General features: G+C 35.3%; 1 protein-coding gene and 1 long non-coding RNA gene across 4 annotated transcripts in view; one reads left to right on the forward strand and one right to left on the reverse strand.

Moving 5' to 3' along the window:
• IPO8 (importin 8) overlaps positions 1–23,557 on the reverse strand; it is a 67,219-nt gene that overhangs the window by 23,781 nt on the left and 19,881 nt on the right. For 2 of the 3 annotated variants that reach the window (XM_054442468.2, XM_054442469.2), the window contains 12 exons: positions 21,779–21,873; positions 21,111–21,195; positions 18,104–18,238; positions 16,294–16,393; positions 13,293–13,369; positions 12,848–12,964; positions 12,339–12,428; positions 10,614–10,779; positions 9,461–9,621; positions 8,282–8,407; positions 3,826–3,892; positions 111–236 (listed from right to left, as the gene is read on the reverse strand). In XM_054442468.2, the coding sequence (XP_054298443.1) occupies positions 111–236; positions 3,826–3,892; positions 8,282–8,407; positions 9,461–9,621; positions 10,614–10,779; positions 12,339–12,428; positions 12,848–12,964; positions 13,293–13,369; positions 16,294–16,393; positions 18,104–18,238; positions 21,111–21,195; positions 21,779–21,873 (1,345 nt within the window). The remainder of the gene's footprint in view (positions 1–110; positions 237–3,825; positions 3,893–8,281; positions 8,408–9,460; positions 9,622–10,613; positions 10,780–12,338; positions 12,429–12,847; positions 12,965–13,292; positions 13,370–16,293; positions 16,394–18,103; positions 18,239–21,110; positions 21,196–21,778; positions 21,874–23,557) is intronic. The other variant, XM_063672561.1, reaches the window with a different exon arrangement.
• Positions 10,691–22,779, forward strand: LOC134740366 (uncharacterized). The gene is made up of 3 exons (XR_010127782.1): positions 10,691–10,796; positions 17,608–17,752; positions 21,333–22,779. It is a non-coding gene; the product is annotated as an uncharacterized LOC134740366 (long non-coding RNA).

The raw sequence follows: 23,557 nt of genomic DNA on the forward strand, positions 1-23,557 counted from the left end.
AAAACGTTTTCTGATCAATATTGGAATCATATGTGTTTTTATTTCAGGTGTCGACAGGAAGTAATATCTAGACACAGAAAAGCAAAAATTTTATATGGTCAAAGCCATACCTGTAAAGTATTCAAAGCAATCCTGCTGAAACACTTCATATAGTATACCTAGAAGCTGCCACATTTGAGGGGAAATACTGTGGCAGGTTAAACTGTATGCCAGGGAAAGAATCTCTTCATAGAATTCTAGAAGAAAGAAAATCTCTAGTTAGAATGCTAGGAAATAGCAAAAGTTAAAACAAAGACCACACAGAGGAGGGTTTAGACTACCTACGCACACAGAGTCTTCCTCTATCCAATGTACTCATAAGCCTCCCTTTCTCGGTATTTGTATCTTCGGCTATGTATCTGTCTCCTTCCATTTCTTACCAAGATCTGCCCCACTGTTCAATAAGGCAAGGCAAAAATTTGTTTTCACTAAACTTTCTTATACTATTGAAAAAATAAAGTTTTTTCTATTTTATAATCTGTATTTATAAAACTGTATTAGAAATAGATACAAGAAGGAATAGATTGTCATTCCTTTTACGTCGAGGATTTAAAATGTACAAATAATTAATAGTATTCTTTGGAGAGCTTAATTATATCAGACTAAAGTATCTACCTAACTCAAATTTATACTTTTACTAACAACTATATACTGGGCAGTATTTTGTCAATTTACATTGACAACTTGTAAAACGTACAGTATTCTTCAAGTTAATCAAGACAAGACCCACTATAAAGTAGAAGAGTCAAAAGGAAATGTTCTTATACTCACAAATGTCATTATCCTCAGTCAAAAGTAAACTATATCTACATGTACAGCCAGGAAACACAAATCTCAACAAAAATTTCAAATAGTTCCTACTATACCACTGAGCAAAGAATTCTCACTTGAAAGGTTTTTCCTCTTATAAAAACTAGTGTTCACCCTGGAAACTTGATTAAAGTTTCTCTAACATTACTTAGAACTTAATATATTCAAAAGCTAGCAAAATAAAATGGAAATTACAAATATTGATAAATAATTTATGTAAGAAAATAATTTGAAAAATAAATTATCTAAATATGGAATTTCTAAAAGTTCTAGCATGGCACTGGGATAAAAACAGACACACAGACCAATGGAACCTAATACAAAGCCCAAAAGTAAATCTACCCATTTAGGGTCAATTAATTTTCAACAAAGGTGCTAAAAACACACAATGGAGAAAGGACAGTCTCTTCAATAAATGGCACTGGAAAAACTAAATATCCATTTGCAGAAAATCAAATTAGATCCCATCTTACACCATATACAAAAATCTACTTGAAATTAATTAAATACTTAAGCTTTAAAATCTGACATGATAAAACTACTAGAAAAAAACACAGGGGAAAAGCTTCATGGAAATTTGGAACACTGGTCCGGGGAATGATTTTTTTTTTATTTTTTTGATATGAGGATATGATCCCAAAGCACACACAACAAAAGCAAAAACAGACAAAATAGGATTACATCAAACTAAAAGGCTTTTGCATAGCAAAGAAAACAATTCACAGAACAGACAACCTCCAAAATGAGAGAAAATATTTATAATCCATATCAAATGAAGATTTAATATCCAAAATATATAAGGAACTCAAACCATTCAGTAGAAAGAAAATAACCCAACTTAAAAATGGGCAAAGGAACTGAATGGATATTTCTCAAAAGATTATATAAAAATGGCCAACAAGTATACAAAAAAAATTTAAAATCACTAATCATCAGGGAAATGCAAATCAAAACCACATCATATCTACGAGGATGTCTATCATCAAAAAAGACGAAAGTTAAATGCTGGAGGGGATGTAGAGAAAAAGGAAACTGTTGTATACTCTTGGTGAGAGAGTAAAAACAGCCACTGTGGAAAGCAGTATGGAGGTTCCTCAAAAAATTAAAAATAGAACTATCATATGATCAAGTCATCCTAGTACTGGGTATATATCCAAAGGAATTAAAATCAGGATCTTGAAGAGATAATGTGCCCTCCTATGTTCACTGAAGCATGTTTCACAATAACCAAGATATGAAAATACCTAAGTGTCCACTGACAGATGAACAGATAAAGAAAATGTGGTATATATACATGATGGAGTACTAGTCCATCTTAAAAAAAAAAAGAAAATCCTATTATTTGCAACAACAGAGATGAACACACTATGTTAAGTGAAATAAGCCAAAACAGAACTTTCAGAAATCCTTTATTAAAGGCCATAGTTTACATTAAGGTTCACTCTGCATTGTTCATTCTAAGGGTTTTGACAAATGTATAGTGACGTATTCATCATTATTGTATCATACAGAGTAGTTTCACTGCCTAAAACTTCTGTGCTCTACCTATTCATCCCTCCCTCTCTCCCATCCCCAAGCCCTGGCAACCACTGGTCTTTTTACTAAAAGATGTACTTTTTAAAAATATTTATTTTTTAATTGACAAATAAAAATTGTATCTATGATTTATACACCATTTTGAAATAAGTGTATTTCGTGGAATGACTAAATCTGGCATCCATTACTTCACATACCTTTTTGTGGTGACACCACTTAAAATCTACTCTTAGCAATTTTCAAGTATATAATACATTGTTATTAACTATGGTCACAATTTTGACCAAAATCTCCCCTCCCTCCACTTCCTGCTAACTAAATTCTGTTCTTTCTATGAGTTTGAGATCTTGTGGTATCTGTCTTTCCATGCCTGGCTTATTTCACTTAGCATAATGTCCTCCAGGTTCACCCATGTTATCACAAACGACAGGATTTCCTTTTTAAGGCTGAATAGTATCCCACTGTTTATATCTACCATGTTATATTCAAGTACTCTTCAAATATTATTCACATATATTAGCAGTGCATGCTCAACTTTTTACTAACAGAGTGAACAATAAAAAGCCTGGAGATAACTGCTCTTAATCAGAGACATGCTTTTCCTGCATCCTTCTATCTGAGTACTACACAGCTTGCATCTCTCTCACACCCACATGACGTGGGGCTAGCATCTTCAAAATGCTTGAATATGATGGAAGACTCACCTCCTCTACAAAATTCCCATCAGCTTGTAACATCTAGCATTAGTTACTGATTCTACTCAGAAGTCAGGTACCATAATAGATAGTAGGACAATTAATTCATACTTTGAGACAGGATCTCACTCTGTTGCCCAGGGGGAGTGCAGTGGCACAATCACAATTCATGGCAGCCTCTACCTGCCAAGCTCATGTGATCCTCCCACCTCAGCCTACTGAGTAGCTGGCACCACAGACACATGCCACCACACTCAGCTAATTTTTTTTATTTTTTGTAGAGACAGTGTTTCACCATGTTGCACTGGCTGGTCTTGAACTTCTGGGCTCAAGAAATTCACCCACCTCAGCCTCCCAAACTACTGAGATTACAGGTGTGAGCCACGGTGCCCAGCCATTTCACATTTCTGATTTTAAAAAATGCCTATTAAACATTTTTCAATCACAGATTAAGGTAACCTCACCTAAACCTCATCCCAGTTCATTTCTAGCAATGTACAATTTAAAATTACCGTCCTTTAAAATTCTAAAACCAAAAATTCTTCGTTGGATGTATAATTTTTTATCTCTGAATGAAAATACAGATATTTAACACTAGAAAGGACATCCAAAAATTAAAGTGATTATGCTTCTCTTTCTCAAAATTGTCCATCTTGTTAAATCTGAAGGGCTAAAATTATACTTTTTTGAGTTCAAATTTTTAAAATTTTTTCAATTTATCTTTTTATTTAACCTTTGAACTTACCAATTACATGTTTCTGCAGAACAAGATCAATGATCCGTAGACAGATATTCTCTAACTGCTGGGTAATCTAAAGATAAATTTTAAATATTAAGCTTAAAATTATCATAATTAATATATAAATTTAATATTGTGCCAATAAAAATATCAACAAGACATTTTTGAGATGGTAACGTGACAATTCTAAACTTCATGTGAAAAACTAAACATGCAAGAATAATCAGAAAATTTTGAAAAATAGACTGACAGAAATGGGGGTAAAATCCATAACTTAACAATTTACATTAGTTCCTTACCATATATTTTATACCAAAATAAATTCCTAATAGATAAAAGATTTCAGGGTGAAGAAATAAACCATAAAAAAAAAGAATAAAAAGAATTCTTGTATAATCCTGAAAAGGGAAAGTGACTCAAAGCCCAGAAATAAGAAATGAAAAGAATGAAATCATCTGACTAAAAAATTAAAGAATTTTGCATGGGGCATGGGGAAGTAAAAAAAAAAATGAGTGAAATATTTTCACATGGTATCACAAAGATCAAATTCCCCTTATATAAAATTAGTGAATTTTTAAAAATTGAAATACAGTAGAAAACAAATGTGTTTCTTTTTTTATAATCTTTGCCTGTGTTTATAAAAAGATGTTCATTATAATACATGGTAAGAGTACAAATTCCAAGTGCAACATTAACAATTTTGACCTATTAAGACTGGCAATGATCACAATTATGGGGCTGGGAAGAAAGACCCTGTTGTATATTGATTTCTGGAGTGTAAATGGTACACACAATGAAGGACAAGTTGGCAACATCCTTCAAACTTACCCATACAAATCACGATGCAAACCAGCAATTCCACTTCATGAGATTTACCCTTCACACATATTATGTGTGCAAAATGACACATAAAAGGCCATTCATTCATTTCAGCAATGTTTGTGATTACTAGCAATCAAATGTCCATTAAACGAGAGACAGTTAAATTATATCCACTAAACCGGGACTGGTGAAATAAATTTGACACATCATACAAGGGAATATTAAGCAACCATTAAAAATATATAACTTTATTGATTGACATAGAAGGATCACCAAGATATATTAAGTTAAAAATGGCAAATAAAAACTGTGTATAGCATGCTATCATTTTCGTAAAAGAAAAATATACACATTCACTTTTTGCTTGTATGTTAACAGAAAAATCTCTAGAAGGACCCAAAAACCTGGTTTAAAAAAAAGGAAAAAAATAGCTACTTCCAGAGAGGAGAATTAGATAGCTGGGGCGTTGAGTGAGAAGGTAAAATTTCACTGAATTTTCTTTTCACATCTTTTGAATTTTTCAACATATGTTTGTATCAAATATTTTAAAATAAGTTAAAATCCATGACGGGTTACATTTTTCATGTAAATGTTCTATTTCAACTGCCAAGTATATTCTAATATTCAACTTAAACTACTGTCTTAAGGTTCAAATGATCCAAAATTTCCCACTTTAAAAAACTGTCAATATGCTTAAAACCATTAAACAAAAATGCATATGCTTAAGCACCTATTTTAGATTCACAATTTTGTGTTTCATACACTATTTGTCAGTGTTTCATAAATGTGGTTTTTCCTTTTAAGGAAATATTGTTTTCAAAGTTTGCTTTTAATAAGTTAAAGCTCAAAATCTTGGTCAGGAGACCAAGATTCCAGTTGGTTTTGCCTGTAATTATTCATGGCCTTGGTAAAGCCATTTAGCTGAAGGCTTTAGATTTTTTTTGTCTTTAGGTAAGGATGCTATATTAGTGTGCCTCAATTTTCACCCATGCCTCTCTTGATAATCACAATAAGTTCACCTGTCCCTTTAACATTATTTGGAATTCAAAATAAATTTAATATCAAGAGAAAAAATAAAAACAGAAAGATGCTGTTTTGTTTTTAAACTATCCCTGCAGCTCATTCTACTACGCCACACACACACTTGTGAAAACTGGACGAGGTGATTTCTAAGGTCTCTTCAAATTTAAAATACAAGTCCTAAGTATAAGACAAAAGAACTATCCCTTAAATTTACTTGTAATTTAATTTGTAACATCTCACTGTTACCAAGAGGACCATATAGTTTCAATACAGAAGGACACAAAAATAAAATAATGAAAATAAATAAAATAATGAAAATGAAAATAAAAATTAAGCCCTTTAGGCAAATGAAGACTAGTCCAGAAGAGTATCAAACATTTTTTTTTTTTTGAGACAGACTCTTGCTCTGTCCCCCAGGCTGGAGTGCAATGGCACGATCTCGGCTCACTGCGAGCTCCGCCTCCCGGGTTCATGCCGTTCTCCTGCCTCAGCCTCCCAAGTAGCTGGGACTACAGGCACCCGCCACCATGCCCGGTTAATTTTTTGTATTTTTAGTAGAGACGGGGTTTCACTGTGTTAGCCAGGATGCTCTCGATCTCCTGACCTCGTGATCCGCCCGCCTCAGCCTCCCAAAGTGCTGGGATTACAGGCGTGAGCCACCGCGCCCGGCCTTATCAAGCCATTTTTAAGAACCAAGTCAGCCAGGCATAATGGCTCAAGCCTATAATCCCAGCACTTTCAGAAGCCGAGGCGGGCATATCACTTCAAGTCAGCAGTTCCAGGCTTGCCAGGCCAACATGGTGAAACCCCTTCTCCGCTAATAATACAAAAATTAGTCTGGCGTGGTGGCAGGCGAGCTACTCGGGAGGCTGAGGCAGGACAATCACTTGAACCGGGAGGCCGAGGTTGAAGTGAGCTGAGATTGTGTCACTGCACTCCGGCCTAGGCAACAGAGCAAGACTCGTCTCCGAGCAAGACTTGTCTCAAACAAATAAACAAAAAAAAAAAAAAACCAAGTCAGCTTCCATTGGCACGTCATAAACACAGGATAAACCAACAGCTACGGCTAGGCGCGGTGGCTCACGCCTGTAATCCCAGCACTTTGGGAGGCCGAGGCGGGCGGATCACGAGGTCAGGAGATCGCGACCATCCTGGCTAACAAGGTGAAACCCCGTCTCTAATAAAAAAATACAAAAAAATTAGCTGGGCGTGGTTGCGGGCGCCTGTAGTCCCAGCTACTCGGGAGGCTAAGGCAGGAGAATGGCGTGAATCCAGGAGGCGGAGCTTGCAGTGAGCGGAAACTGAGCCACTGCACTCCAGCCTGGGCGACTGAGCGAGATTCTGTCTCAAAAAAAAAAAAAAACCACAAAAATAAAAAAAAACCAACAGCTACATGGTTTAACAATGCTATTTATAGTAGCAGCAGCCAGGCATGGCGGCTCACGCCTGTAATCCCAGCACTTTGGGAGGCTGAAGCGGGTGGATCACCTGAGGTCAGGAGTTCAAGACCAGCATGGCCAACATGGTGAAACCCCATCTCTACTGAAAATATAAAAATTAGCTGGGTGTGATGGTGCACACCTGTAGTCCCAGCTCCTCGGGAGGCTGAGGCAGGAGAATTGCTTGAACCTGGAAGGTGGAGGTTGCAGTGAGCCAAGATCATGCCACTGCACACCAGCCTGGGTGACAGAGTGAGACTGTCTCAAAAAATTAAATAAACAAATAAAAGTAGTACTAGCACCTGCTTCCTAAGTGCTCACCTTGTAAAACAATAATTGCCATCAGTGCCAAACAAGTCAACTTGCACTCACAGAAGCAATGAACAAAAATCTAATTTGAGTTAAGGAGAGGCCATGGGATACTTGGGAAGGAGCTGTAGGTTTTAAATGGGGATAAACTGATACATTATCAATATGGTCTGTCTACAAACCCAAATGTACAACTTACTGGCTCTGGGACCATGAGCAAGTTTCTTAAATCCACCTGAACTTTGTTTTCCGCTTCTGCAAAACAGACTACCATTACCTGTGCTAGCTATGTCATGGTGGCACTAGTAAGATCATATCAGCTGATGGATGTGAAAGCACTAGATAAATAGCTCTATAAAGTCTTATCCCAATAACACTCTGGAATTCAGTTGAGTAAATATGCTTTTCAGCTCTTTCACTTATTCCTTTCCATTTTTACAGTACTTGTTATATCAGAATTCTGTTCCATTACCTAACACTTGCCACTGTGATTGAACTGCTGTCACTCTCTACCAAGAATTCTAGATTGTTGGTTCCCAGAAAGCTGGGCTCATTTCTTATTCAATTTGGTATTCCCCAAGAACCTAGCCTGGCACATAGCAGATACGATTAACTGAACTCAAGTTAATATAAAGGATTGTACTATATACTTTATAATATTTACATTATATTACAAATATTATGATGTAATATTATAATGTTACTCAGTCATTTTAATATGTTTCTATAAAACGTGAGGGCAATTTTTAAAGCCTAGCAACATAACTAAGTAGCAATTTAAAAGTGGAGACTTCAAAATTCATGGCCACTGATCACATAAATTTCAGTTAAATGCTACTATTATATCATAAACCACAAAGAAATCTCACCTCTTTATGATCTTCTACAACTGTTAAGATAGTATCAATGGTATGTAAAATTCCCATAGCCATTACTGTTTTGTCTTCAACTTCTTCATATTCATCACTTTGAAGAACTTTGCCAAATATCTCAGCCTATGAAAATAACATTAAAGTATTCCGCAATTAGTAGTACTGTTACGTCCCTGCTTTATAAAAGTTAGCAAAATGGCAGTGTCACACATCTGAAGTCTGCATTACTCAAACTTTGAAGTCTGCACTTTGCTGACTGAATCATCTCTCTTCTTAAAATAACAGAACTTGTCATGTTTTAAATATAGCTATTTACATTAGCTATTATATCCAGAGAGCTAATATTTAACTTCTGGTTGTCACTAAGCAAGTAAAATCACAATCTAGGACAAGTGAAATCAAGTAATAGTAAAAAGAAAAATGCAATAGAAGACTGAGAAGTCAAGGAATCACTTAGAAAATGAAAAAAAAAAAAAAAAAAACAGACATGGAAAACAGGAGGAAAAGTTTTTAAAAAAATTAGAGACACAGTCCAGATGTGATTCTCCACATCAGGAAATACAGAACAGAAAAAAAAATAGGAGAAATTTATCAAAAAAGTAAAACAATAAATTGCCCCAAACTGAAGGAAATGAGCTTCCTGATTCAAAGCCCAGAAATTAAAACTTTAGAAGGCACATATTATAAAATTTCAGAATATTCTAGATGAAAGAAATTATCCTAAATGTGATTAAAGTCTAATGAACTATAGAAATATCAGAATAATTTTTTATCAATATTTCAGTTACAGTCATGCGTCGCTTAACATGGATATATTTTGAGAAATGTGTCGTTAGGCAATTTCATCCTTGCTTGAACATCATTGAATGTACTTCGGCAAATCTAGATGGCATAGCCTATTGCTCCAAGGCCACAAACCTGTACAGTTTGCTAATGTAGTGAATACTTAGGCAATCATGACACAATGGAATTATTTGTATCTAAACATACAAAAGGTACAGTAAAAATACGGTATTATAATCTTAGGAGTGCACCATCGTATATGCAATCTGTCATTGACTGAAATGTTGTTATGCAGCACATGACTGTACAATAAAACTGAACTCCATATTTTGGAGTTTATTTAGATTACTCAAGGTTTCTAAACCAAATTAACATAAAACTGCCCGGTCTTACCAAGTGTTGGGTCATATCAACAGCAATTGAGGCTACCTCTTGACTGTATTCACATATCATCTTCTGGATGACATTAGTAACATCATCATTTTCTGTCTCTCTAACAATGTGCAACAGTTCCTGCATAATAGGCCTCACATGTGGCTTCATATATTCCTTAGCTAATTCAATAAAACAAACAAAAGTAATAAAATTACCATGCCCAGATGATAAAAGGAATTAACTTGGTCACAAGGTCAAGTGACCCAGGGTAATACCTAAATCAGGTTCTAGATACACACTTGCTCTGTGGTAAGTTACAAAGCTGTACCAAAATAATGTTCACCAATATATCAATTTCCCAAGAGTAATATAAGGATAAGAAGTTCTGCACAGGAGAGAACTGTCCTGTGCAGAAACTATCCCAAAATACTAATAGCCCCCACTGAGAAATTCTAATTATACATACACTTGGTCATCAGAATGACTTGGAAAACATGAATCAGTTCTCATGACAAGTTATAAAAAATCATGTACACGAAGACTATCCTGAATACTGATGGGGCCCCTTCCCTGCCCCAGGCCATCTCTACCACCCTCCCTTGCCATGTGTACAATATCCAATCCTCCCACTGAAACACTGTTGAATAGAGGCAAACTACGTTCATGTTCTTCATAAAGCTGAACTTACTTTCAAAGGTTTATTTGAACTTTGATCAGAACACTCTGAACAAATGAGACATCTGTTATACCTCACTAGAAATACTACTTGCTACTTTCAAAACTAGGGGAATCAGAATCCCAGAGGTGAAAGGAATCATGAAGTCATTCAGTCCAACTCCCCTATGTGGAAACCTGAGCCTTGACAGATCACACACCTTGCCCAGGTTTCCATGGCAAGTTAGGAGCAAAATCAAAACTGGGCCCAGGTCTCTTTATACCCAGCCCATCCTAGGGCCCCATAATGATTAACATGTTTCCTAACCTAAAATTCTAAAAACTACAGTCAATAGGAACACCTAAAAAGGACAAGAATAAATTCCTACAAAATTCTGAGAGGGTAAAACCTCAGAATTCCAAACCCTGAACCCTCAGACATGGAGATGCATCTTCATTAGGGAAGAAAGTAAATGAAATTATTTGAGAAAACGTCTAAAAGGTATTTTGGCTTTACCTTGTATCTGGTTAGAAATCAAGGACTGAAGAGCAAGGGCAGCTTCAACTTTGACAGGCATCTCTTTATCTTCAATCAGGCTCTTCTTTGCTAATTCAACTGCATTTCGTAGATTGAGCTCATTATGGAACTTCAAAGAACTAAATGCATGAAGTACCCAGCAAGACTGTATTATTAAAAAAGGTAAGTAGGGAGCTATTAGGATTACAGCATTCTGTAATGATATCACAGATATAAGAACTTCTTAGTAAAATATCAATTCTATGAAGAAATGTTTGCTTTTGGGGTAACATAGTATCCTTAGTTTCTAACTTCTACATCCCCCTTTTTACAAGTAAGGCATTTTCATTACTTCTAAATTACCCATATGCAATAACATTTTTCATAGGAAAGAGAAAAAGAAGCCAAATATGTCTTTGACAAAAATCTATTTACACTTTTAATAAATATTATAACTCATAATTAATTTGTTATATGCAAAAGCAACTCCAAACCAGTATCTGAAATTCATTTGTCAAACTTAGGTAAAACATTATTTTCCCTTACACTAACTGGTTTAGTAAGCTTCCTTTTTTTCACTCACATAGGTACCAAAAATTTTAAACCTGGTATAGATGATCACATTTTAACTATTAGACCACAGAATCATTATTATATTTTACTCTCTGTGTGCATCAAACACAATCAACAGAAATTAATTCTAGTTACTAAAGACTTTTAGCAAGAGAATCACAATTCATATAACTTCTCAAAGGTAGGAGCCCCACTGTAAAAATGCTCATGTGCCCTCAGCGTCCCTAGTCCACATTTGCCCAGATATTGCGCTAGTAACTATTATTTTATAAAATGCTTTCTAGTGTACAAGGCATTGTTAATATATGTTGTTTTTAGCAAGACATTGTGTTGATATATTTATAAAGAAAAATACTAGGCTCTTGAATAAAAGTCCTGTTTCTATTTCTCCATAAAATATATTGATTCTAAAAGAATATACACATAGAGCACAATTTCACATGGATTATTAATCTCTCCATTTCACTAAGGCAAATCTACCTAATATACTGAAAATCAAATTCAATCTTAGCCAATCTAGAATTTCATGTCATTTTATACACAAAATAAATCCATTAGTGAATTTAAATTGTATCACTGCTATAAAATCACCTTTCTCATTTCATGTTTTACATATGCAGCAAGTGAGGCTAGGGTGACAAATGAAATAAAACCAGCAGGAAATAAAATCCATAAATATTTTCCTTTTTTTTTGAGACAGGGTCTCACTGTTGCCTAGGCTGGAGTGCAGTGGCACAATCTCAGCTCACCGCAACCTCCGCCTCCCGGGTTCAAGCAATTCTCCTGGCTCAGCCTCCCTAGTAGCTGGGATCACAGGCGCCTGCCATGAAGCAAAGCTAATTTTTTGTATTTTTGTAGAGACAGGGTTCTACCATGTTGGCCAGGCTGGTCTCAAACTCCCGATCTCAAGTGATCTGCCCGCCTCAGCCTCCCAAAGTGCTGGGATTACAGGCATGAGCCACTGCACCCAGCCCATAAATCTTTTTCTTTAATAGTTTGTCCTTTATTCAGCTGATGTGACCATAGGCAGACATTCTAATTGACTCTATTTCATCTCAATATGTGGTAAAAGGTCAATTTATCCAAAAACATTTATTTGAATAATTATCTTATGAAGATTTAAGATACATGACAGAAATATGAAAAACTTACTCTAGCTCGAAGATATCCCAGGTTAGACAATAATAATGGAAATACATGATTTTGTAGAAACAACTCCATTTGGTCCTTGAATAAACTCTTCTATTAGGAAACAAATTTCAACTTATCAATTTATTTTTCATATGTAAGAATCGCTTCCTAATCAAGTATGTTTACTATGACTTGCATTTAATATACTTCTAATTTTGTAAAATTATTTGACCTGTATATTGCATGTTTTAAAACAAGACAAATATTACCTTAGATCAGTTTGATATTGATTGATTTTGTAGACATAAGATACTTTGTATCCCTTTCACATAGCAATAGTTTCATACGGAAAACTTTAAACAGTCAAATTTTCTTTTTAATTAAAGAAACAGGTGACAGAAAGGAGGACAGTTGTGAACTCAATTATCCAGAGGTAGTCACCAGCTTTAAATTAACCATAACTTTCATATTATCTCATTTGCCTGTGCTTTACAATGTTATTAAGTAAATTAAATTTTGATTATCTTAACCTTCAGTAAAATCTCAGCTAGGGAACCAATCACATGCAGGGCTCCATCTTTCTTCCTAGGGTCAAAGTTCGGGTCTGTTAGGATTTGATAACAGAATGCCATCATTTTTGGCAACACCTAAAGAAATAGAAGAATCCATTTAGTCTACATGAACTTTCATTGTCTTACTATAGTATTAACTATGATGCACAAATTTTTAAAAATAAAGCCATTTTATTATGTTTTATCAAGCAACTATAAGCTCAATAAGAAAAGTACAATTTATTAAGAAAACGAAATAACCATGATACCCCCTTTCCCCTCACCAGGAGAGGAAAAAAAAATTCTTAAGGTGACAAATTATAACGAATAACAACATAATTTCTCAAATACTGGGGATATACTAGAGTATCAAATCAACACAGGCCACCTTTCAGTTTTGGATTTAAAAACAAAAATGAAATACCTCTTTTCTTTTCTTTGCAGCAGTATATAAAAGAGTCTGGGCTGCTGTGGTGGGAGAAGCATAATCTTCAAAAATATCTAAGATTTTAAAAGGTTAAAACCATGTTAGTGAAAATATAATTACTTATTCTAGATTTTAAACCTGACTGACCGCTATTCCAAACCAAAAAAATAAAACCGTCCACATATGACACTGCTTGACAGCACTAAAAAGCTAAGGATATACAGTGGCACCACAACATTGCTGTCTCCTGCACAAAACAATGTTCCTCAAACTCTACAGGTTGTCCTTTCCAACTATTATATTGAAGAAAACAATGCATTTGCACATCTGTTTCACTGAGAACAGAAAAAGTGCTTTATCTCTATCAAAAAACAACAAAAATTCACTCAGCTCTTACTATGTGCCAGGTACCGTTCTAGACCCTGGGGATACAAAGATCAAACAAAAAGGTTCTCACGGAGCTTACGTACTGAGACAAAGAAACAGATTACACATATATACACACATAATAAGTCAGGCTAAGAACAAATGTAAAATAGGGTAAAGAGACAGAGTGACAGAGTATGGGGTGCTAGTTTAAATAGGGTGTTAGCGAAAGCCTCTCCAACTCTGTTAAGGTAACATTTAAGCAGAAATTGAATGAAATGAGGGAGAAAGCAATCCATGGATAAAGCACTCCAAGCAGGTGAAACAGCAAGTATAAAAGCCTTGAGGGACTGCTAGGACCATGCCTGGCTCTGTCGATACGAAGGTTTAGCAAGTTTTGTTGAGTATATGCCTATCTAAAACTTAATATATCACTTAATACCATGAACATTTTCACAAGTTTCAGAATAGGCAGTTTTACATAAGAAACTGAAATCTTGAGAGGTATCTGATATGTCCTTGTTTAAATATAAAAGATAAAACCATATCTAAGTCTACCTCAAAATATAAAATACAAACATAATAAGAACATTTTTGGAGTACTGTACTTACTCTGTGCCAAGCAGTATGCCACAGTTTTAGAAGCATCTAGTATTCTATGCTAAGCAGTTAGTTCATGTGTATTATCCCATTTAATCCTCCCAGCACTATTATCATCACCCGTTTGACAGCTGAAAGCACTGAATTTTAGAGAGGTTAAGTAACCTGTCCACAGTCACACAGCAGGTAAGTGACCAAACCAGCATTCACACCCACGCTATCTTAACATCAAAGCCTGAGCTCTTGTTAGTTCTTACCAAATCAAAAAACATTATTGGGGGAAGTGGGGAGATGTTGGTTAAAGAGTAGATAAAAAGAATAAACTAAAATATTATTATTAATCAGTCAATACATTTAGAGAGGAATGCTTTGTTTCACGTAAATAATTGCAAGTGCCAAACATATAAAAAGAAAACGCAGTAATTGTTCTTCCCTGTGGTTACCCAAAAGTAAAATACACATGTCAAATAAAAGCCACTGCATTCCAGTCTACAGAAGGAAACGATTAAAGAAAACTCACTTCAGCTAGTCAGTTTTGAATTACCCATATCCACTTTTAAACAATAAAATGTAAATTCCCACTGTTAATCAACAGACATAGAGTTCTTATTTTCTAAAAACTGGGATATTTATACCTATCTTATCAGATATGAAGAATATATAAATAATGGTAACTTTCTGAAAGCTAAACAAATACTCTGTACATCACAAAAACACATAGGTATTATGAAAGAAGTAAACACTAAAAGAATGCCTTGCAAGGCAGGAGGATCACTTAAGCCAGGAGTTCGAAACCAGCCTGGGAAATATAGGGAGACCCTGTCTCTGCAAAAAAATAATTAGCCAGGTGTGGTGGCACATGCCTGTGGCCCCAACTACATGGAGGCTGAGGTGGGAGGATCACTGGAACAACAACAAAAAAAAAAAAATAGAGAAGAATGGTTGGCTAATCACTCAAAGCAAACTAGAAAAGCAAAGGCATAAGAAAGGGGAAATAATAAGTTACACATATGAATAATGATTTTCAAAAGAAAAATAACAAATCAAGCAGATGATAAATGTTTCTCATTGATTTGCTTTTCTTATACTTTGTCTCCAAGAGAAAACAGGATCCTCAAATAATATAAACACAAAGCTCTGTAAAAACACAGCCCAAAAAACTAGCATCTGTACCAGTAGGTTTAGCTTACATAGCTAGACACACCTGGCTCAACTAAGAGGAAAGCACTGCTTTATTACAGCACTTTCAGCATGCAGCGCTAGATTTAGCAATCATTTGTTTCAACATTTATTGAAGGCATACTGGAGGCCAAGCACTAGTGGAGGAATGCAGAGGTGTAGAAGAGATAGAAAATGCAAAATTAAGCAAAGAAGGTAAAATTCCTGTCCTCAGAAAGCTTCTAAGTTGTGGGAGATAGGTATGCAAATTAATATTTTGCTATGTTAAGTGCTTGAGTGTTCCATGAAGCAATTAATACAAACTGGGAATAAAAGGGAATAAATCAGGCCACCTACACAATTCAACAGTTTCCAGGAAGATCCAAGTTAAAAGGACACCCAAAGAACTGGACCACACACAGTGGGGCCCCCATATGAAATTTATTTCCCTTGTGGAACACTTAAGTCTCTCAGATAAGCAAGCAAACCAAATTGGGGTACCCCTAAAATATGCAGAAATCCAAAGTATTTCCCACATGAGAACAACCCAATCTATAAATGAGTCTCCCAAAAGGCACAAAAACGGATGGTCCCTGCAGATCAGCATCACAACAGCGTAAGTAACAGATGGCTCCATGGGAACTTGAGCACCCGTAAGAGAGATGAATAAGGTGGCTTTTCATCTCCCACATCTGACAATCTCAAGTTCTCTAGTTCAACAAAATAACATCAAACTCTCAAAGTTTCAGATTATATCATGCAAAGCAGAACCTGGGAGATTTAACAAAGTAATAACATTTGCTTAAAAATATAAATTTAGTTATATTACTTTACATATCCAGCAACTGATGAGAAATAAAACCATCTCAATTACCAAATTTCATCCTTATATACTCATATGGATCTTCTTGCCACAGCTCTTCATCCTCATCTTTATAACACATCACAGAAAAAATCACATCTTCAGAGATATTCTAAAATGAGGGAAAAAAAAGTAACAAATGGGTATAGGCTATTCAAGTTTGAGGAATACTAATAACGTACTTGTTGACAGCCTTTATGATGTTAGTTTTCCAAACTCTGTGTGTGTAAAATGTCAAGTCAAGGTTATATTTACTATTATAGTCCTTATTTTGAAATTTTTTTTTTAACATTTCCATTTTAGTCCTAAATGTCCATGTATTAACAATATTAAAGGGCCAGGCATGGTGGCTCATGTCTGTAATCCTACCTCTTTGGAAGCCCAAGGGCAGAAGGATCACTTGAGGCCAGGAGTTCAAGACCAGCCTGGGCACTGTAGCAAGACCCCATCACCAGAAAAATACATAAAAACGTAGCCAAGCATGGTGGCGTGCATCTTGGAGGTCTCTTGAGCCTAGGAGTTCAGGGCTGCAGTGAGCCATGATCATGCCACTGCAGTCCAGCCTGTGCAACAGAGTGAGATTCCCCTCCAAAAAAATAAAAAAACAAAAAAATAAAAAAAAAAAATTGGAATTTTCTTTACTTCTATTCCCAAAAAAACTAATTTCCTACTCTACAAATGTAGGTTTCAGTTAGAGAAAAGTCCTATCTACTAGCCTCTCTGTGCACTGCTACTAATGTTCTATTAAGCCCTTTTAGGCTCTAACAACAATTTATATAAAAACAGGATCATCTCTTACCACTTATTCCAAATTAAATAATTCTAAGTGAAAAAATTCAGCCTAAGGATCAGCGTTTTCTTATTCCTACTTTACAGCTATGTAAAAATAAAGCCAAAGGTATGAAGTAAGAAGAAATGCTATCACAACTCACCCTTACTTTACAGGAACACAGCAAATGAAATCAGTATCTTTATTAATTGCAAAGAAATTATCACTATTTGATCAAAGTGATTAGTTATGTAGATATCAAATAGTTATTAAGATATCTACATAAATCAAAGAAAAGATATCTGTTGGTAAGACAGGTAATAACACTAAAATTCTGTCCTGGACAGCAAACAGCAAAGTGAAAGATTTTTCTTTTCAGATATCATTTATAAAATTTAAGAATTCACAGTTTGGGAGACAGAGTAGGTATTCAGTTCCTAACATTGTCGAATTATCTAATTATTTGTATACAAATAAGTATTTATTTATTAGTGGCCTATAATTTTCCATTCCCATTTGTTCTTTAGCTAAATAACAATGCTGAATTCTACCTTTAGGCAAACAATTGATATAGAAACAATGATGCTACTGAACTTAACAATCCAAGAAAAGAAATAAAAACCTTGCTCATACCTACAAAATAAAACGGTCACATATCAGTCTTCAATTCCTGCAAAATAACACTACCTTAGTAGAGCTCTGGTAAGTTTTCAAAATACTTTCTCACAAAATACCTTATTTAATCCTAGCAACTTTTAGATAAGGATAGAAAAACACTATGTGCCTTAATAGAGGAGAAAATGGGGCTTAATGAGATTAAGCAAGATCAAGTGAATCCAGGTCTCCCGACTCAAAACTTGAAGGCTTCACTTTTCTCAAATGCTTAAATTTCTAAGCCCTTTATATCTGACATAGGACTTCACTCATTAGAAATTATTAATGGTAAAATGTATACATATAAAATGTAAAATATAGGATTAGTAATACTAACTTTGTCTAGAAAACCTAATTTAACCAGAGAATAATTTTGGAGAGCTGCTCTCTGACACTAACCTGTATGTGTGGCTTCATCTGCTTCCAGGTTACAGAATGAACCACCCCTTGGTTGAGATAGTTGAATGCTTGCTGGAGAACACGGGGAGCTACATATTCTTTCTGTCTATACTGATCTAAAATTTTTAGTAGCACCTATAAGAAAATACAAAATACAGAAGAACATAAACAATTATAAGGTTAAAAGGGGGAGGTGCCATTTTTGGCATGACCTAAAATTCAGAATCCATAGAAAAATTAACAGATTTGGGAGAAAAATCAATCTTTTGTAAGAAAGCTCAGATAAACAGCTTTAATTATTAGATAGGTCCATGTTATATTGAACTAAACGGTGTCTCATTGTAACTTCCAGGCAAAGTCTAAATTTCTATTCCACTGCTAGCTCTTCAAAGTAAGTTAAAACTCCTGTTTACAAAATTACAATAACAGGGGCCGGGCGCGGTGGCTCAAGTCTGTAATCCCAGCACTTTGGGAGGCCAAGGCGGGCGGATCACGAGGTCAGGAGATCGAGAGCATCCTGGCTAACATGGTGAAACCCCGTCTCTACTAAAAACACAAAAAAATTAGCCAGGCGTGGTGGTGGGCGCCTGTAGTCCCAGCTACTCGGGAGGCTGAGGCAGGAGAATGGCATGAACCACGGAGGCGGAGCTTGCAGTGAGCTGACATCACACCACTGCACTCCAGCCCTGGGTGATAGAGTGAGACTCTGCCTCAAAAAAAAAAAAAAAAAAAAAAAAAATTACAATAACAGATCTGACTAAATAAACATTAAAAACTTCCATACAACAAGAGACAGCACAAAGATGTTTCATTATTTCATAAAGACTCCTTCAAATTAGAAGAGAAAAGTTGTTCAAAAAATAGTATTGGCATAACTGATTAGCCCTCTGAAAAAATTTAAATTAACTCCCTCAACTTCACACCAAAATAAACTTCAGATGGGGAACTATTTTAACAATGACAAAAAATGACAGCACAGGATTCCTTAAAGAAAACATGGGAGAATTTTCTTTTATAATCTCAGATCACAGAAGGTCTTTGTAAACATAACACAACTGAGAAGTTATTTTTTAAAAACTGATTTAAAAAAATTATTTATAAGGAAAAAGCCATGCCAAAGCAGCTCTGACTGGCTCAAGGACCTTTAGGCAACTTTCTTCACTACAGAAAGTTGCCTTCCAACTCCTGGTCTCCAGAGCTCTTCACCATATCAAGCTTATAAGTGAGTTGCTGAATAAATAAAAAGCATTCTTTCAAAATAGGTACAGAAATTATAAATTCAGAATATGGATTTTATTCAAGTTTCCTAAAACTCAGGTTTACCAAATTTGTCGGAAGTCCTGTCATCATGTAGAAACCCCTTCTGTGATGCAAGCTAGAAATGGATGATACTGAACATGATTCTTTCTAATACAGATGTGGCTCATACAAAGTAGGGGTGATGGGAGATGGGAAATGGGAGATTCTCTCCCTACACAACAGTGGGGGAAAGAAGAGTCCCTGATAAGAAAACTATTTTTAAGTATCAGGAATATATCCTTAAATAACCATGGTACCAAGAGTTTATAACACGGATATAATGGCATTTTTATATGTGTATACAGGTATACACACACATACATGTTTATGACACTGAAAAAAAATCAACTCACCACACTTCAAGTGGAAATTAACTTTAAGATACTTTAAGGAGTTTAACATTAGTGGACAGCAGTGGAAGGGGCAGAAGACAGCTGACCAGCTTCCTGATTGTCCTGGTTTTATTCACTAATTTTCCCTATAGATTGTCTCACCAGCCAACAAAATAACTTGTGAGAAATTCAACTACATAACTACAGCTTTCCTGAATTGTTGCATTGTACTTTTTAGAAAGCATTCTACTAGGCAAAATGATAACACATAAAAGGAAGTATTCCATCTCAAGACAACAGGTTCTAAGTACTTAACATTATAATGCTGACAATAAAGAGCTATTTCAAAAAAAAAAAATCTAGAGCCGGGCACGGTGATTCACACCTGTAATCCCAGCACTTTGGGAATCCAAGTTGGGTGGATCACTTGAGATCAGGAGTTCAAGGATCAGCCTGGCCAACATGGTGAAACCCCACCTCTACCCAAAAATATAAAAAATTAGCCAGGTGTGGTGATGTGTGCCTTTAATCCCAGCTACTTGGGAGGCTGAGGCAGAATTGCTTGAACCCAGGAGGCAGAGGTTGCAGTGAGCCAAGATTGTGCCACTGCACTCCAGCCTGGGCAACAGAGTGAGACTCCATCTCAAAAAAAAAATCTAGAAACACCTTCTATGTCATTAAAGCTTTTCCCTATGTCTAATTAGTCTTTGCTTCCTCAATATGGTCCTGACACAGCCAGTGGTCAATAATTAATAAATTGTATTGAAACATAAAAATATGATTTAAATGGCAACACTGATCAACCAATTTTCATGGACCACTTGTCCTTTGTAGCTTTTAAAATTTTTAAACATTATATCAACTTGGATTGTTTCAGGAACTAATTTTCACTATATAGAATGGTTCCCAAACTTCCATAGAAATGTTTAAGTTCTCAGCTAAGAGTCTTGATGTCTAATAAGCTCAACTACTCTTCATATAGACCAATTCATATTATATAAGTCTTCTAAAATAAAAACTTAGAACAAAGAGGTGAAGAAATAAAGATCAAAAAACTCATAAGAGGTCAGAGAATTAATAGAAGAACCCAATCTAATACTGGTGACTGCTACACCACTATCAGCTTAAAAGGTTTGAGTCCAGAGTCCAGGATTCAGTTCTGGTGGTGGCTGTCTCGGAACATTTGGTTCTAAAACTAATTGCACTGGAAACTTGGTTTTAAAACTAATTGCACTGTAATAGATTCCCAGAACTGTCCTTTCATCCTCTATAAATATGTAATGAATTAGTATGTTTGTAACCTACTTCCAGTAGATAGAAATGACTTTACTTTCAGTAGTAACCATTCTTCTATTTTAAAAGCATAAGCTTATTACCTGCTGAATGCCCACTGCATAGGTTTTCAAAAAGAATTCAGAAAATTCAAAGTATTCTTTTGTGACATTTCCTGGGCTTCCATATCTTAAATAGAAAGAGAAAATGTACAAATAACATGAATTTTACAAACAGCATGCTTGCTAATAATTTAAATATAGTCCCTTATTCAAAGATGGAATCTACTGGGACAGAAAACTAACACTGCCTTTTTTTCCCACAAGCCACAAAATGAAATCAAGATAACCTGTACTTAGACTATGGGCCATACTGTAAAGTTTCAGACAGAAGCTTTTACTTGCTAAACCAAGAGCTCCTAAAGGGTGAATATTCAAAATTAAAATGTTACAACTGACATAGATTTTTTTCAATAAATGCTTTTAAAATTAAATTTGACATTATTACGGAGTTGAGTGACCATGCAGCTTCTTGCATAATTCTTAGATATTACCAATGGGCTGAACAATGTTATTTTTCCAAGTTTTTCACAGAAGAATAGAAAAGATCCAGAGAAGACCACCCACTTCATTATGATCTCAAAGCCAATGATTAAAGTTAAGCTACTTTAAATAGAGTGACTCTTGGCTCTCGGTGGCTCTAAAGACAAATAATCATATCTGATACTGAGATACTGGCTGCATGATCATCAATGTAATAAACAGATAATTACCGTTCAAACAGCCGAGCTACAATATGCAGTGCCCACTTCTTACACTTCCACCATACCAGTTCTGGTCTATCATCCTCATCGATGTGCAGAGTCTCCTAACAGGACAAAATTACCAGATTAAAGTTCTGCATAGTAGAAGTATTTATGTGAATAACAAAGGCAAGATAAATCTTGATACAGGTTAAGTCATATTAATGTGTAGTTAGATTGCTATACAAATGAAAATTCTTACTTTATAGATTGCTAGGTAGGAATTAAATAAGCAAAGTAAATTTCAACTAACCAATGCTGCTGTTCACATTTACCTCCTATCTTCAAAAGGCCTAAATAAGTAGAGGACAAAATACAAAACACCATGGTTCCTTCAGGACACTCTGAGATGAGGAAAGGGTTCTACATTTTTATCTGGGTGATAACACAAGTGTATGTCAAAATTCACTGAACTAGTCATTAAGTTCTGTGCATTTATGTATGTAAGCTAAACGTCAAAATACTTTGTCTCACAATATGGACAAGAGAAATAATACTGCACATTTTAAGACAAACTAAAATTTTAATAGATACAAGAATTAATGTGATAAATTAAAGATAGTATTATTGCAGATCAAAATGAAACACTATCTTTTCCCTATCAAATGGACAAACTTAGAATTAAGTGTGTACCCATAACAAGCATCCTCAGTCACTGCTTATTAAAGTGTAACTGAGGGCACACTTTCTTGAAGAGCACTCTGCAAGATTAGTGAAAAGCCTTCCATGTTTCTAGTTTATCCAAAGAAAATAATCATATATGTGCACAAAAATTTAAGTACATTCTTAAGAGTTAAAACACTAAAAAATTAAAGCCTAAACATCCAGCAAGTAAAACATTCAACAAAAATGACAGTATAGGCAGGGTGCAGTGGCTCACGCCTGTAATCCAGCACTTTGGGAGGCCGAAGTGGGTGGATCACGAGGTCAGGAGATCGAGACCATCCTGGCCAACACCGTGAAACCCCATCTCTACTAAAAAAAAAAAAAAAATACAAAAAAAAAAAAAAAATTAGCCGGGCGTGGTGGCGAGCACCTGTAGTCCCAGCTACTCAGGAGGCTGAGGCAGGAGGATGGTGTGAACCCGGGAGGCGGAACTTGCAGTGAGCCAAGATCATGCCACTGTACTCCAGCCTAGGCGACAGAGCGAGACTGTCTCAAAAAAAAACAAAAAAAAGACAGTATAAAAGCATTCATAATCATAAAAATATTTGTAAGTTTTAAGTCAAAACTGAATTTCAAAATAGTATCAATAAATACTTCTTTTTTTTTTTCTTTTTTGAGATAGGGTCTTGCTCTGTCCCCCAAGCATAGTTTGCTGCAGCCTCAAACTACCAGTGATCCCCCCGCCTCAGCTTCCCAAGTAGCTGGCACATGCTACCACATCTAGCTATTTTTCTTTTTTCTTTACATTTTGTAGAGTCAAGGTCCCACTATGTTGCACAGATTGGTCTTGAACTCCTGGCCTCAAGTGATCCTCCCAGCTTGGCCTCCCAAAGTGCTAGGATTACATGTGTGAGACACCATGCCCAGCCAACATATACTACTTTTATAAATTAAATATGTTGTATATAGATGCAGAGGGAAAAAAAAAAGACTAGAGAAATAAATATAAAGTTTTAAAAACAGTTTTCATTTTTGGTAGGATTTAAATTGCTTTTCTAAGCTTTCTAAAAATGGTATTATGAATTATTTTATTAATTTATTTTATTATAGTAGTAAATTTTTTCAAAGAGCAGTCAGGGATAA

Source organism: Pongo pygmaeus, chromosome 10 (assembly GCF_028885625.2).
Source record: "Pongo pygmaeus isolate AG05252 chromosome 10, NHGRI_mPonPyg2-v2.0_pri, whole genome shotgun sequence".
NCBI classification, from domain to species: domain Eukaryota; kingdom Metazoa; phylum Chordata; class Mammalia; order Primates; family Hominidae; genus Pongo; species Pongo pygmaeus.